This window comes from Orycteropus afer, unplaced genomic scaffold (assembly GCF_000298275.1).
Source record: "Orycteropus afer afer isolate SDZICR_OR568_19922 unplaced genomic scaffold, OryAfe1.0 scaffold00019, whole genome shotgun sequence".
In the NCBI taxonomy this organism is placed as follows: Eukaryota; Metazoa; Chordata; class Mammalia; order Tubulidentata; family Orycteropodidae; genus Orycteropus; species Orycteropus afer.
This window is the reverse complement of record NW_006921606.1, coordinates 2738665-2752737: the sequence shown is the minus strand read 5'-3', so window position 1 is coordinate 2752737 and position 14073 is coordinate 2738665. Positions and strand designations below refer to the sequence as shown.

Genomic DNA, 14073 nt, shown 5'->3' with positions numbered 1-14073 from the left:
CAGGGAGTTTAATTCTCTTGCACAAAAGCTCACTACCTTGGCATCAAAGACCTGACCATTTGGTTATAAAGCACTGTGTGCAATTCACCCTGCACCTACACCCATGCATAAGGCCCTGAGAAGGTCAGCACACACAGCACCCTTGAGGAACTAGTTAAAATGCATATTTTGACTGATCCAGTGAGTTTCTTGGGGGCCCAGGAAGGTAGCTTGTATCAAGTGTTCTGGAAGGTCTCTACACCTAGCTGGAAAACCACTGCTCTAAAGAATTCAGAGCAAACTAGCCAAGGGGGGACGAACAAAGATGAGCTCACTCTAGGAAAAAACAGAGGAAGAGGCACTAAGTTAGTTTCTTCCTACTGCCAAACCATGGTTTTGCGAGTCACAAAACCATTTCCCTCAAATCACCTGAAAAACTATGAATCAGTGTTTCAGTTTTTTACTGTCCGAATAAAATTCTTACGCTAAAACAGGAATAATGAGACAAAATGTTTCAGAAAAGTACAATAGAAAAATATTGTTCACTGGTTTATTTTTCCAAATGAGCAATAGGTTATTTACAAATAAGCAGATCTCCAATGATGTGTATTAAAATGGCAATTCTATCATTGTTTGCAATCTAAATGGAAAAAAAAAATTTATTAAGGCACGTTTGATCTGTGAGTTTAAAACAAACTTAAACTTTCTGGGGGAATAATGGATTCATTTTATTTTTATCCCCCAAAACATGTGAGCACCTGAACTGTGAAAGAACACTTAATATTTAGTCAAACAGTAAGGAATGTAAAAATTGAGGGGTGAGGAAATAGTTTTCAAAGGAAATCTTTGGAGATCAGTTTACCGCAAATCAAACATACTAAACAGTGAGTCACACTCCTGATACACATACATACTAATAACTAACAGGTATTCAAGAAATGGTGGAGCACTACACAATGGATATTAAATAAATTAAAGGTATTTCAGAAAGAAAGAATAAAAGAAAACAGTAATTAAAGAATGAAGTAACCATCTTCACCAACATAACACAGACAGGATGAAGTGAGCAAAACCAGATGTTTTTCCCCAATGTTTTCATTAGGGTGTTTTGTTTTTAAGTTTACGTACATTAGATTTATTACAATAATTCTTCTTTGCCATTCTAAATATTAATATTTTACCCTTTGAAAGAGAAGGGTCAAGAAGAAAGAAAAATGCCAAACCCTTCTTGAAATTTAATACCTGGTCCATTTAGGCTAAACAAATTATAACAAGAACCATCTACCACATTGTGCTTTCTTTGCTCCCCTTGCTTTCAAATGACTAAAATGAGCACAGGTTGGGGAAAATAATCAACTTTGCAAAACCCTCCTGAAGATGATGATACAGTTACTATCTTATTTCCTTATTTTACAATTGGAACACAAAATGGCTTTTTTAAAAAATAAAACTCATTGTAAAAAAGACAAAAGGGTAGAATCTGTGCAATGTTAACAGTCACAACAGAACATTTACCAGAGTTACAGTGTTTTGTTACAATAATACTTTGCAGGAATGTTCACGTTTTCTGCCATAGGACCATACGTAGCAAAGGAGTTTGAGAAGGAAATGTAAAAAAATGTTTGTTCATCAGGTACATTTCAAGTCATAATTAAGCAGGTCTGCTACATAATGTCCAGCAAGAAGATATGTTCAAAGGCAAACACTGATCACATTTTTGTTCAAAAAGCTCAATCTTAAAGGAGTCCTTTGTAAGAAAATCACTTGTAAAATATATCCTTGTGTGGACTTCAAAAACAGGTCATACAAAAAATTTCTGAAAAATAAATTAGATAATTAAAAACGTCTTTTTCCAGCAGAGCTGGGCACTAAGCTGTCCTCACTGAGCCGTTATTATTGCTGCTTTTACTGTAACTTGGATCATTTTTTTCTAGCCACATTTCAGCCAATTGCTGTGTGGACCCATATGTCGAGGCCTTGGACCCCAAGCACATTTTGTATTGCTTGGGATCAAGATTGGGATCACAAAAGACAGGATGGTGGACGTGAACTACTCCTACTTCTTGGCTTCTAAATGTCTTCAAACCTGCCTGAACCACTTTGTTGAAAAGATCCACATCCTCGAGCCCCCAGCCCTGGATGGAAACATCAAAGCCACCCACTCGGACAAGGTCACCCTTATAAATACAAGTAATGCCAAACCCATAGTTTCTCCAGAAGCCAGTTTTCTGAGTAAAGGCAAAATGGTTGTCACTGGGAATTTTCCCACTATAAACAATCTTTGGATCATACTGGCTAAAGATGATTGGAAAGTATATCTGTTGGCCGAGAACTGTGTTTGCTCGACATCGTTGAAGGAATTCTGTAGTAAACACAAGGTCAACATCACAGAAGAAGAGCAAAGAGTCGTTATTAAACTGGGAAGATCCTACTTCAAGGGCTAGGGCTCTTGAAAATTCTCCAGACACAGGAAGAATCTGCATGTCAGCCTTAGGATACTTAATGCGATAATCTCTCATCAGTTCAACTTGTTTAGCCTTGTCAGGGTTGGAGTCAGAATTGAAAAGCAGAACAACAAGCCTGACATTCTGATTTGGAATGAGACATGTCTTTTCAAAGTTTCCCATGAATCTCACAAACATATCAAAGCGTCCAGACAAAGGAATCAATATGTTTATCTTCTTATCTTTGGGCTCTTTGTGCTCGTTTTTCGTCCCAGGGAGCTGAAATGGAACAAGTTTCTTCAGGGAATTTGAGAGAAAGGATAAAGATCCAGATTCTTGGTTAATTTTGTTGGCCAATTCCTTTGCATCCAGCTCCTCATGCTCCACAAACTGGATCTTGCTGAAAGTCTGTTGTAAATAAGCGTGCCTCCTCACCGGGACCGTCATCTTCTTCCCTTTGTGTTTCTTATACAGAAGCAGCAGGTCCAAGATGTACTCAGCTCCATACATGGGATTAACTCGGCGATAGCCATATTGTATCTCCTTGAAGTCAATAATGCGTCCCCTGGTCTTGGCATTGGCGTTGATCATTTCCATCACCTGCATGACAATGTCATCCAAGGCTTCTCTCTGTGCAGAGTCCATTCCTCTTCGAGGGGGCTGACCATCCACAGCTGAATACAAGTATTTTCCAGTAAGAAACTCCCATTCCAAAATCTCCTCCCGCTGGCGGGGCTGAAACCTCATAAAAGAAGGAGGAATTCCCAGCTGGAGATCTTCTTTGTGAATCTCGGTGTTACTATACTTGCTCATCAGGACAATTTCTCGGTGGAGCTGTATTGTGCGATGACGAAGTTCAGCTATTTTGCGACTAAGCATATAGCTATGAAGTCTGTATTGGTAGGGTGGGTTTTTGTTGGGATGTAATGTGATGGCTCGATGAATTTTACTGTTATGGAGATCTCTGATGTAACCCTTTTTGTTTTGTTCATAATTCTCATAAAAAAGTTGCTGCATCTGTTAAGAAAGTAGAAAGATCATTATTTTAGTATTACATTACTGATTGTTCCTCTATTCTTGTATTTCCTTATATACCTATATACTCTAAAAAACTCTAAATATTAGAAATCTTTCTAAGTGAGCTACAGCACACAAAAGCTCTAGACAAAGCCTAACCAACAGCAGTCCAATGAGATTATAAGATTTATAGATATAAACTGCTTAAAGGAATAAGACCTCATCAATAACCAGAGCTGACCAATATAAATCTGCAGGTAAAATGGAATTATGAAATAGTTTTCTCATAGATAAAGATAGTAAACTTGAGATCACAGTGTACCAAGTAAGCATACCTAAAACAGAATTACCCTGCTACACTTTCCCCCACCCACAGTACCATCAAGCGTGTAAGAGGCCTGAGTGTCAGGTTCCCTCACTGGAAGATTACACCCAGTGGGAACTACAGTCTATCAACAATAGCACACCCTTACTACACAAAACATTATTCCACCTCCTACTTTGGGGAGTAGCGACTATGATCTTAAAAGCATGCAAGCAGCCATCTAAATGCAATGATGGGTCTCTCCTTGTCCAGAGCAAAGAAGAATGAAGAAAACCAAAGATGCATAGAAACAATTAGTCCAAGTGACTGGTACACCACATGATCTGCAGCCTATACGACTATGAGGCCAGAAGAACTAGATGGTGCCCAGCTACCACTGTCAACCACTTGGAGGGGGATCTATGTAGGAGATCCTGGATAGAGTGAGAGAACAATGTGGAACAAAACTCAAAATCATTTTGGGAAAAAAAAGGAACCAGGTTTGCTGGTCTGACAGAGCCTGATGGAACCATTGAGACTATGTTCTTCAGGTCTGGCATTGAACCCCTATCTGTGGTTTCCAGCCAAACAAGAGACCAGGCATATGAGGTGAAGATTTACACTAGGAAGATGCACTTCTTGGAGAGAACAATCATGGGAGAATAGAAGGGCTGTGTATGCAAAGGGACACACACAGCCCAGGGGGCAGGAGTGCACGGAGGGAAGGACACAGGGAAAAGGTAACTAACTATGGGGAGGACGTGGGGGGGGGGCTGTTGCATCGTGGTGAATTGTAGTCAATGTCACGAGACAAAGTGTATGGGAACTGCTGTATGGAAAGTGAATTTGCTCTGTAAATCTTCACCCAAATCACAATTAAAAAAAAAAAAAAAAAGAACAGCAGACCCTGCAGGGGCCCTTTCATAGGAATAAACTGCATCCCTCCCTGTTGGAGTCAAAAGGAGAACTGCAGGAGTATGGCCACAGCACTCTTAGGGAGCTTCAGAAAAGGAAAACTAATCACAGGCACAGAGACTTATGGTCTAGAAAGATAGGTTGCAAGGGCTAATTGAAACCAAGGTTCTGCAAGGTAGCTGGGAGCGAGCACACTCTGAAAGCATTTTAGACATCTGCTTGCTTTCCCCTGGATTCCCTATAGCTGAGCAGAACCACTGTGCTGGGTACTGTGTCTCCAGCACCAGAGCAGAGCCTGGTGCAGGCAGACTCAGGACTGGAGAATGTAGGGACTCTGCCACTGTCCTGGGACATGTTTTGGAGCAACATAAACTTGAGGTCTACCAGCCAAAATGGGGTTGGTGTTCCCTTAAGTAAGGAGCTCTGGTGGTGTAGTGGTTAAGGCATTCAGTTGCTAACCAAAAGTTCAGTGGTTCAAACCCACACGTTGCTTCATGGGAGAAACACAAGGCTGTCTGTTTCTATAAAGATTTAACCTTGGAAACCCTGTAGTGCAGTTATATTCTGTCCTATAGGCTCAGTATGAATCAGAGTCAACATGATGGCAGTGAGTTTAGTTTTAGTTTTGGTTCCCCTCAAGTTAGGAAAGGAATACACTAAACTTCTCAGAATATCTGAGGAATGAAATGATTTAAGTTTATGAAGGCTTTTAAATGAATAAAATTTTGTGAACAACATTCAGTAAAAATAACATTTGAGTTTGAGGTAGGTATCTGATAAATCAGGATAGTGGGTAAGCACTTGGCTACTAACCAGAAGACTGGTGGTTCAAAGCCACTAGCTGCTCTGTAGTAGAAAGACATGGCAGTCTGTTTCCATATAGAAATCTCATTTCCTTAGAAATTCTATAGGGAAGTTCTATTCTGTCCTTTTGGGTTGTTATGAGTCAGAATCAACTTGACAGTGTCAGGTTTAGGTTTTTTTTTTTTGATCTGATAAATTAGTCCAGTTTGTTTCATTTACAGGTCACATTTTTGTTAAATACCAACTTTGATAAGAGTGACATGGGTTGACTAGTTTATTTGCCTTTGGACAGTTATACTTTAGCCATGTGCAATGATTATACAAACAGAAATTTTTTAAGTTCCATTTTCCTTTTCTATACAATACTGTATGCTACCAATTAGCCAAAACAGTAAGAGTAAAAAAAAGCAGGAAAATACACCCCAAGAAGGGATTGAAAAAAAAAAAAAGAGGAAGCATGTTAATTCCTGCTAGAGTCTGTGTCATGGGCTGTTAGGCACCCTGGTGAGCTCACTCATTCTCATGGAACTGTGAGTCTAACCTTCTGATAAAGGTCAACCAGTAAGATTTGGGATTTGTTCTTAGATTTGGAATGAGAATGAATTACAGCACTCTTAAAACTGGGCGAAGTGAAAATTATTCTCAATCTAGAATTTTCTTTCCTACCAAACCACTCATCAAGTGGAAAGAGAGAAGAAAGGTATTTTCAGATATTCAAGGACTCAAATTTATCTCACATTCATTCCTACCCAGGAAGCTATGGCATGATGTGCCCCTCCAAAATGAGGGAATACATCTGGGAAGGAAGATGACACTGGATCCTGGAAACAGAGGCTCCAACACAGAAGGAAGGAAAGATGAGCCCCAGAAGACAAGCTCGGCTGAGAGGACGAGTGCACTTAACAAGGTGCTCAACAGAGCTGATGAATTAGGACAGTAAAGTCTTTATGCACAGAAGTCTAAAGAAGCTGTTGAATGGTTTCACTGCAGAACAAAACATTGGTAAGGACTTGCCACCTGATACATGGTAAGTAACACACAGAACAAGCCAAGGTCTCGCTAACCAGGGTAGTATTTTAAACGAAAAAATCAGCAATACATTTTAAAGAAAAACATATACCTCTCCAGACAGATAACGCCACTGTCATTTGCTTTTACTCTACAGAAGCTCAAATAGCATACCCACGAAAATAACATGCACACATGTAACAAATGGAAATAACAAAATTATATTAAAAAGTTCTGGGAGAGCACACCCATGCATACAACACACATCTTTGAGACATTTCCAGAAATTAATTTCAGCCTCATTCAATAGTCTGGAAATACTGCTTTTCATCATATTTGTATAATAAAGGTATAAGCCATCACCAAGAAGTCATGGATTGAGTTTGGCAGTACCCCAGTAATAGGAAAATAAACAATTAAAACTCTTGTGTTTGCTCTGGGGCAGTTAACAGCTAGGCCTGAGAGCAGCGGAGGTCCTTGTAGGTGATCTGTGCACAAGTACTTTGCATGGGAGACAGTAAAGGGTCGGGTGAAGGGCTGCACATGGGGCTGCCACAGCAAGCACAGGCTGGTCCCGTGGTGGACAGGGGTCACTGCCTGAGCACACTCAGATCCCACAGTACCTGCCCTATGTGACGCTGGGTGGCAGGACAGAGAGGGTGTGACCACACACTGCTCTGGCCCTGCGGGGGCCCCCAGCAGCCAGTTGGATCTGTCTCCTTGAAGCAAGGGATACACAACCCTTGTGCTAGCTGTTCTCACGTCTGCCTCATAGTGTCTGCATGGGTTGGAGATTGAAATGGCCCAAACATGGGCGGCTGGCCAGCTAGGTGGCAGGGCAGAATGTGCACAGCTGCAACATGTCGGCCTCACCCACCTGATTGGCCTCTCTGGCCCAGAGTGCACAGAATTGCGTACCTTCTGGGCTGGGGGCTGGCTGCCCTCGCGAGAGGGTTTCTGGGGGGGGAAAAGTGCTTTCTTCCTGCACTGGAGAAAGAGCAGTTTGCAGAGTAGAGAAGGAATCCTGCCGGGAGAGGCGTTGCTTTAGAAACTTGAGGACAGGCTAGCAAGAGTGTGCTGCTGGGAACCAAATCTCCACATCAACACATCAAGATGAAGACTTAATGTTAAATCCATTAGGCAAGGGAAAAAAAAAAAGAAATTGAAGGCAGCAACATGCAGAAAATATTAATACAGCATGCTTATATGACAATAACTTGTGAGGATTTGTGTGGTATATAATATCATGTAGAGCACATTATCTGCATTTAAAAAAGAAACAGTGTATGAGTGCATGTTTTCTTCTTGACTATCAGAACCCCACATACTGAGGGAGGGGGGGACTCCAGTGTGAGTACAGGATTTTCTTTGCATGACTAATTGCTTCTTCCATACATGTGAGGACACCGTGTCCCCAATCATTTTCAAGAATACATTTTTCAATATGTTTAGATGTTGTCTCTGGCCTCTAATTTCACAGTGACTGAAGGCTAGGCAAGCTTTATCAGAAACACAGAGCATGCTCAAGCGATAATACGAAGAGAAAATTAAGAAGTAGCATGCTTGCGGAAGCCTTGAAACCCCTTGAACCATTACAGACTGAGAATTTTTGTTGTTGATACCTTTTGGGTAAATTCCAAAAGTTTGACTGAAAGGAATACTGTGCTATATTCTTTCTTTTTTTTAAATGAAGAGGAAATCTGTTGCAAGGTAAAAGTCTATGTATACATGTGTTCAGGGAAAGGTGCACTGTGAAAAGTAAAAAATAAAGCCAAATATATGCCCAGTCTGGGTTGTTGTTGTTATTATGTGCCACCCAGTCGGGCCTGACTCATAGCGACCGCTCCTTGGGTTTCTGGGGCAGTATCACTGCAGAAGTAGATTGCCCAACCTTCCTTTCAAGGAGTGGCTGGTGGGTTTGAACCGCCAGTCTTCTGGTTAGCAGTCAAGAGCCTTAGGCACTATGCTACCAGAGCTCCCCCAGTCTGGATGTTGTTGTTGTTGTTATGTGCCATCAAGTCAAACCCAACTCATAGCGACCCCTCCTTGGGTTTCCGAGGCAGTATCACTACGGAACTAGGATTGCCCAACCTTCCTTCCGAGGAGTGGCTGGTGGGTTTGAACCACCAGCCGTCTGGTTAGCAGACAAGTGTCTTAGCCACTATGCTACCAGAGCTCCCCCAGTCTGGGTAGTAGCCCCAGTATAGCCCCAAAGGATCTACTTAGTAAACTAACTAATACTATTACAATATCGAAGAAATGGCTGTAAACTTCTTATAAAAAGAAGCCACTCACATCACAGACTGGTTGGCATACATACCTGTAATGATTTTAAGACAAAGCTAAATAAATGTGAATGAAATAGCTCCCATTCTAAGTGACGCAAATGTTGACCTCAGTGACAGGTGAGGACAGGATACCTCCACATTAAGGGTATTAACAGTGACACTGAGACCCTACCCAAATCTGCTTCAAGTAGCCTCGGAAACCCAAGGAGGAGTCACTATGAGTTGGGTCCGACTTGACGGCACATAACAACAAGCAGTGGCTCCACAACTTCTGTACAAAGGCTTATTATAAACAGGTTTGGTGGGGTGGGAGAGGAAAAGGCAAAAATCAAATATAAATATACTCTTCACATTTCAGGGAAAAAACTTTTTGAGAGAAATGTGCTATAATTCTTCTTCAAAATTAATAACAGAGACTATAAAATATAATTCAAAGAAAAATTTCAATTCAATATCAAGGCCAGATTTGGGGAAAATCTAGATGGGATAAAGAAAACAGCAGTGGGGGAAAAGGAACGAGAAGTGAAGGCTGGACATCTGACTCTTGATCCTCAGACTCTGCCCTCACCCCATGCCCCCAATAACGATCGTTTCAAACTCCAAGCCTCTAGGGCCAGCCCCTTAGATCCAACTAAACAATATCCTACTGAGTGCCATCTACCTCTTTACACCACCATCCCAAGTGAGATACCCTTTCTACCTCACATTAAATGATCATAGGCCTTTTGGATCTAGTTTCTTCTCTGCAGTATTTTAGACACCTGTATTTGATTGTGGTGTCTCTTGAAAAGATCCCAATTTATCTTTTTTGTTTGTGTTTACTCTGACAAGTTTCCAGTTGTTATTTGGGTTACATTCCCTACCTTTTATTTTTCTTTAAAGATGTCTAAATGCATTTAAGAAGGCATGCCGTGGATGAGATGAAATTGAACCACTTTGTTCTTAAGCAATTCGGTGAGAAATGGCTGGATGATTAAGCTGAACACCTATTATTTTCTACCCATTTTCCCACTTCCTTCCTGTTATGGCTAATTCACCGTTCACCACAACATACTCAGTGAAGCAGGTAAGATGCACTCATAACCTATCCACTCAAATTTCCTGGATTCAACAGGACTAAAGTCCTTAACCTCTTAAGAGGTATAATCATATGACTAAATTAAGTGTTTAGCAATTTCCTGACAATAAATAAATATTCTTCTAATAATAAAACTGGAAGAAAGTTTAGAGTCTTACAACTGAAAGAACAAACATTAAGAAATAAGACCGTAGAGAGACATTTGTTGCTCTCACGCTACTAGTAAGTTGCAAGACACTGGACAAATCACTCAAATTCATTGGTTCTCAAGTTTTCTCATTTATAAAATGACTATATTATACTAAAGGTTCCTTCAACATGAAATACTCTTAATATCTTGTATGACCATTTTATAACCAGCCACATGTACTCCAAAGGCATGAACTGGTGTTATTCTACCCACATACTCCTGATGTGGTTGAAGTTATATAGTATGGAAGTGTTCGAGGATTCAACCTTCACTATAAGTAAAACTGTATTTGGAGCACTGAAGGGTAGTAATAGATCCTTATTATTAATGGTTTCCATCCTAAAAAAAAAAACTTCCATTCTGCTACAAAATTGTTGTTGTTGTTGTTATGTGCCGTAGAGTCGGCCCCGACTCATAGCGACCCCTCCTTGGGTTTCCGAGGCAGTATCACTACGGAAGTAGGATTGCCCAACCTTCCTTCCGAGGAGTGGCTGGTGGGTTTGAACCGCCAGCCGTCTGGTTAGCAGGCAAGTGTCTTAGCCACTATGCTACCAGAGCTCCTATCCTTGTACCCAGTTGGGATTTGAACCCACAATTCCTGGCTTAAGAGGCCAATGTTTTATCCATTAGGCAACTGGGACTGCTACAAAATAATGATAGTTAAGAAAAGAGTATGAGGTTTATGACCGTTCATTTTAGTAACTCCAGAGATAATAAATATGCCATGACTTTTTCATGATAAGGAGCAATATTTACACTGTAGCAAGTTTAGATTTTAAGAGAATTTTACTTTTATCATGTAGTTTAATCACCAGGGCTTCGAAACAGTTTGAATCACTTCTTATGGCCAATGCTGCAAAACTTGGAACTTGACCTCAATTTGTAAAATACAAGTGTTCCAGAACAATAACTGGAACAGAAAAATTATAGGTTAATGCTCTGGAATGAGAGACTTGGAAGAAGCACAGTGAGCCCTTTCAGGACCTTCATGAAGGAGACTGGATTACTGCCAGGGCTACAGAGAACAACACACACTCAAAGCAACATGGTTGGCCACTATCTTTGAGCCAGGCACAGTTCTTTTCCATTCTGCTGTTCAAGAGATTTGGTTGCTGTGCAACATGCATGCTACCCTTGTTTTCTAAGAGGGAGATTAAGTTTCTAGCAAAGTGCAAACCCATAATTTTTCCACTTTCGGCTATCATTCTGGTATACCCGTTTATTACATATTCAGGTCCATTACAGTTTCACTTCATTAGCCATGACAGAACTGGGAAAAACCAGTTCAAAGTTCTGCTAATAATCTATAATTTGGCCCATTATTTATAAGAATATTATAAAAAGGAGTGCTATAAAATACTGCAGAAGAAAGAATAAGTAAATACATATAGGCCATTTTATAATCACAGGGCTATTCTTTAATAAATAGAAACTAACTGAAGAAAAACTTGTTAAGAGGCCTACAGTGGCACTGACAGTTTCATTTAATTTCCAGTGTCCTTCAAACAGCTCTTATTCGTTGTTCTAAATGTACCCTCCACTATCTCTGATTCCAGACAAAGCCTTTTCCCTTACAGTGAGATGTTTCTGGACTCTGATTCATTCTATATTCAATCTGAAAGGGGCTAATACCAAGGTCATGCTATTCCCAGGAACTTCTAGCACAGCTGGAAACAACCATCAACTTACCCCCATTTAATCTTCAGTTAACAAATGCCATATTTGGTTTTCATTAGCAACTGTCTATCCTGTCCTCTGCAATGAAGGCTAGCTCATTAAGTCATGGTTTTTCTCATTAACTGTTTATAGCCACTTCCTTCATTAAAGACACATTTCAGCCACATCAACAGACTATCACCACTCCAGACTGACAGATAGTTCTAATTCTGATTTATGAATTGTTTTCAATTCACTGCAGAAATTATATCTTCTTATCCGTTTTCCTGAAAACTGGTTAAAAGACAATATGGGCTATCTAAATATCAAGAGGATTCCCTGTGTGGCACAAAGAATTAACATGCTTGGCTGCTAACTTTAAACTGGAGGTTTTTAAACTGGAGGTTTGTGTCTATTAAGAGGTACCCTGGAAGAAAGACCTGGTAATCGACTACTAAAGAGTCAACAGTGGAAACCCTATGAAGCATAATTCCACTATGACACTCACTGGTCACCACAGAGTCACAGTCAACTCAATAGCACCTGTTTTATTTTTGGAAACATCCCGAGACCATAACTGGTGGTAGTAGCTTCAATAGCCAGTCACCAGTCACAGGTCTACAAATAGTTAACATTCTCTTAAAGCTGAGGTTTCCAAGTAACGTACTGTCCAAAGCAGGACCCTGAGATGAAAGAGGGAGTCTTTTAATAATCAGGACAAGACCACTGGCATAAATTGGGACTCTGGCAGACTCTCAGGATCTATGGTTACTCCCTAGGCCAGTACCAGGGTTCCCCTAAGTAGTTTTCATACAACTCAGTTCATACAAGGTTTAGGCACTTTGTATTATAAAGACTCCACTCAAAAAAGACAATTTTGCATGGGAATTAAACTGGAATTCTAGTGGTAAAAAATGAGGAATGTATGAAAGTCTCTTGACCAGTTAGTGTCAGATTCTGACATCTAAACACTGTATCCATAAGTCAATTCTATTCTTTTTTTAAATGAGAAATAACCCTGGCAAAGTAAAACAAAAAAATGTAGTAATTTAAGACTTCTACAGAAGATGGTGAAGTGGTAAACTGAAATCAATAGATTTTGCAAGTGGACATTACTTGGTTTGAATAAGCAACAGCCACAATGGTAGGAAGAGAGATCTTACCTGCAGTCAGAAGATCTGTATCTAAATTCCAATTTCTGCTCTTTACTAATGCCCAGATCTTGGTGGGCAGTGGTAATTTACAAGTAATCTACTAAACCAAATCAAACTCACTGCTATCGAGTGGGCCCCAACTCATAGCAACCCCTCCTTGGGTTTCTGAGGCAGAGTCACTTCGGAAGTAGATTCCCCAATCTTCCTTCCAAGAAGCGGCTGGTGGGTTTGAACCGCCAGCATTCTGATTAGCAGTCAAATGCCTTAGGCACTACACCACCAGAGCTCCTTAAGTTCTCTAGACAGTACCTTTTTCTCCTCATAGATAAAGATGCAAACACGGCCCCAGAGGCATATTTAAACAAACCAAATCTTACAGAAATGTGACACTAAATATTTAATGAACACTCACATGAAAGGCACATCACCACTCACATCTCCAGGCAGTGGAGATTCAAAAGTCCATACATAAAATAAGGAAGTGCAGATCCTACAGAAAGCCCTGACTTACATCAGTGTTTCAATCCCTGCCTGGGCTGCTAGAAAGGACACCTAAAGACTTGTTGCTGGAATCTGTACCACTGCCAGGATCCCAGCACCCACCACTGCCAATGCCTTCCACATCTGCTCCATCAATGACACTTCTTTCTCCTCTCCTACGGCTTTTTTCCTAGCTCAATTATGAGGCCACTAGACCAAAAAAATCACAGTAACAAAATATTTATGCTTCTAGCCCAGGGGATCACAATCAATCAAAACTAAAATGTACAGTGAGGTGAGGTAGGCCAGGTTGAGGACCCATGGGAATACAGGCCCAGTGCTGTCAGATGGCTATTCTATATCAAGTCCCCTAACTTTTAAGTGTTTGAAACCAGTTCAAATTTAAAAAGAAAGAAGAGAAGAAGGGACAGAGAGGAACAAATAAAAATAAATCTCTGGGTCAAATATAACCTACAAATTAATTTCCTTCTAGGATTTTTTAAGTCTACAATGGATTTGTTGTAGTATCATTTTAACTTACAGAATTTATTAAGTAATATTTTAAAAAACTACTACTAAAAATTCTGTTGTTGTTGTTAGGTGCTGTCGAGTCAAGCCCGACTCATCGTGACCCCTCCTTGAGTTTCCGAGGCAGTAGCACTACGGAAGTAGGATTGCCCAACCTTCCTTCCGAGGAGTGGCTGGTGGGTTTGAACCGCCAGCCATCTGGTTAGCAGGCAAGTGTCTTAGCCACTA

The 14073-nt window shown here is 40.5% G+C and overlaps 1 protein-coding gene across 1 annotated transcript in view; it reads right to left on the bottom strand.

Annotated features, from left to right (window-relative positions):
• Positions 1 to 1847: 1847 nt before the first annotated feature.
• The window catches only part of CHSY1 (chondroitin sulfate synthase 1), a 150054-nt gene continuing 137828 nt past the window's right edge, over positions 1848 to 14073 (bottom strand). The window contains exon 4 of the mRNA XM_007959935.2: positions 1848 to 3440. Within this exon, the coding sequence (XP_007958126.2) occupies positions 1848 to 3440 (1593 nt within the window). The remainder of the gene's footprint in view (positions 3441 to 14073) is intronic.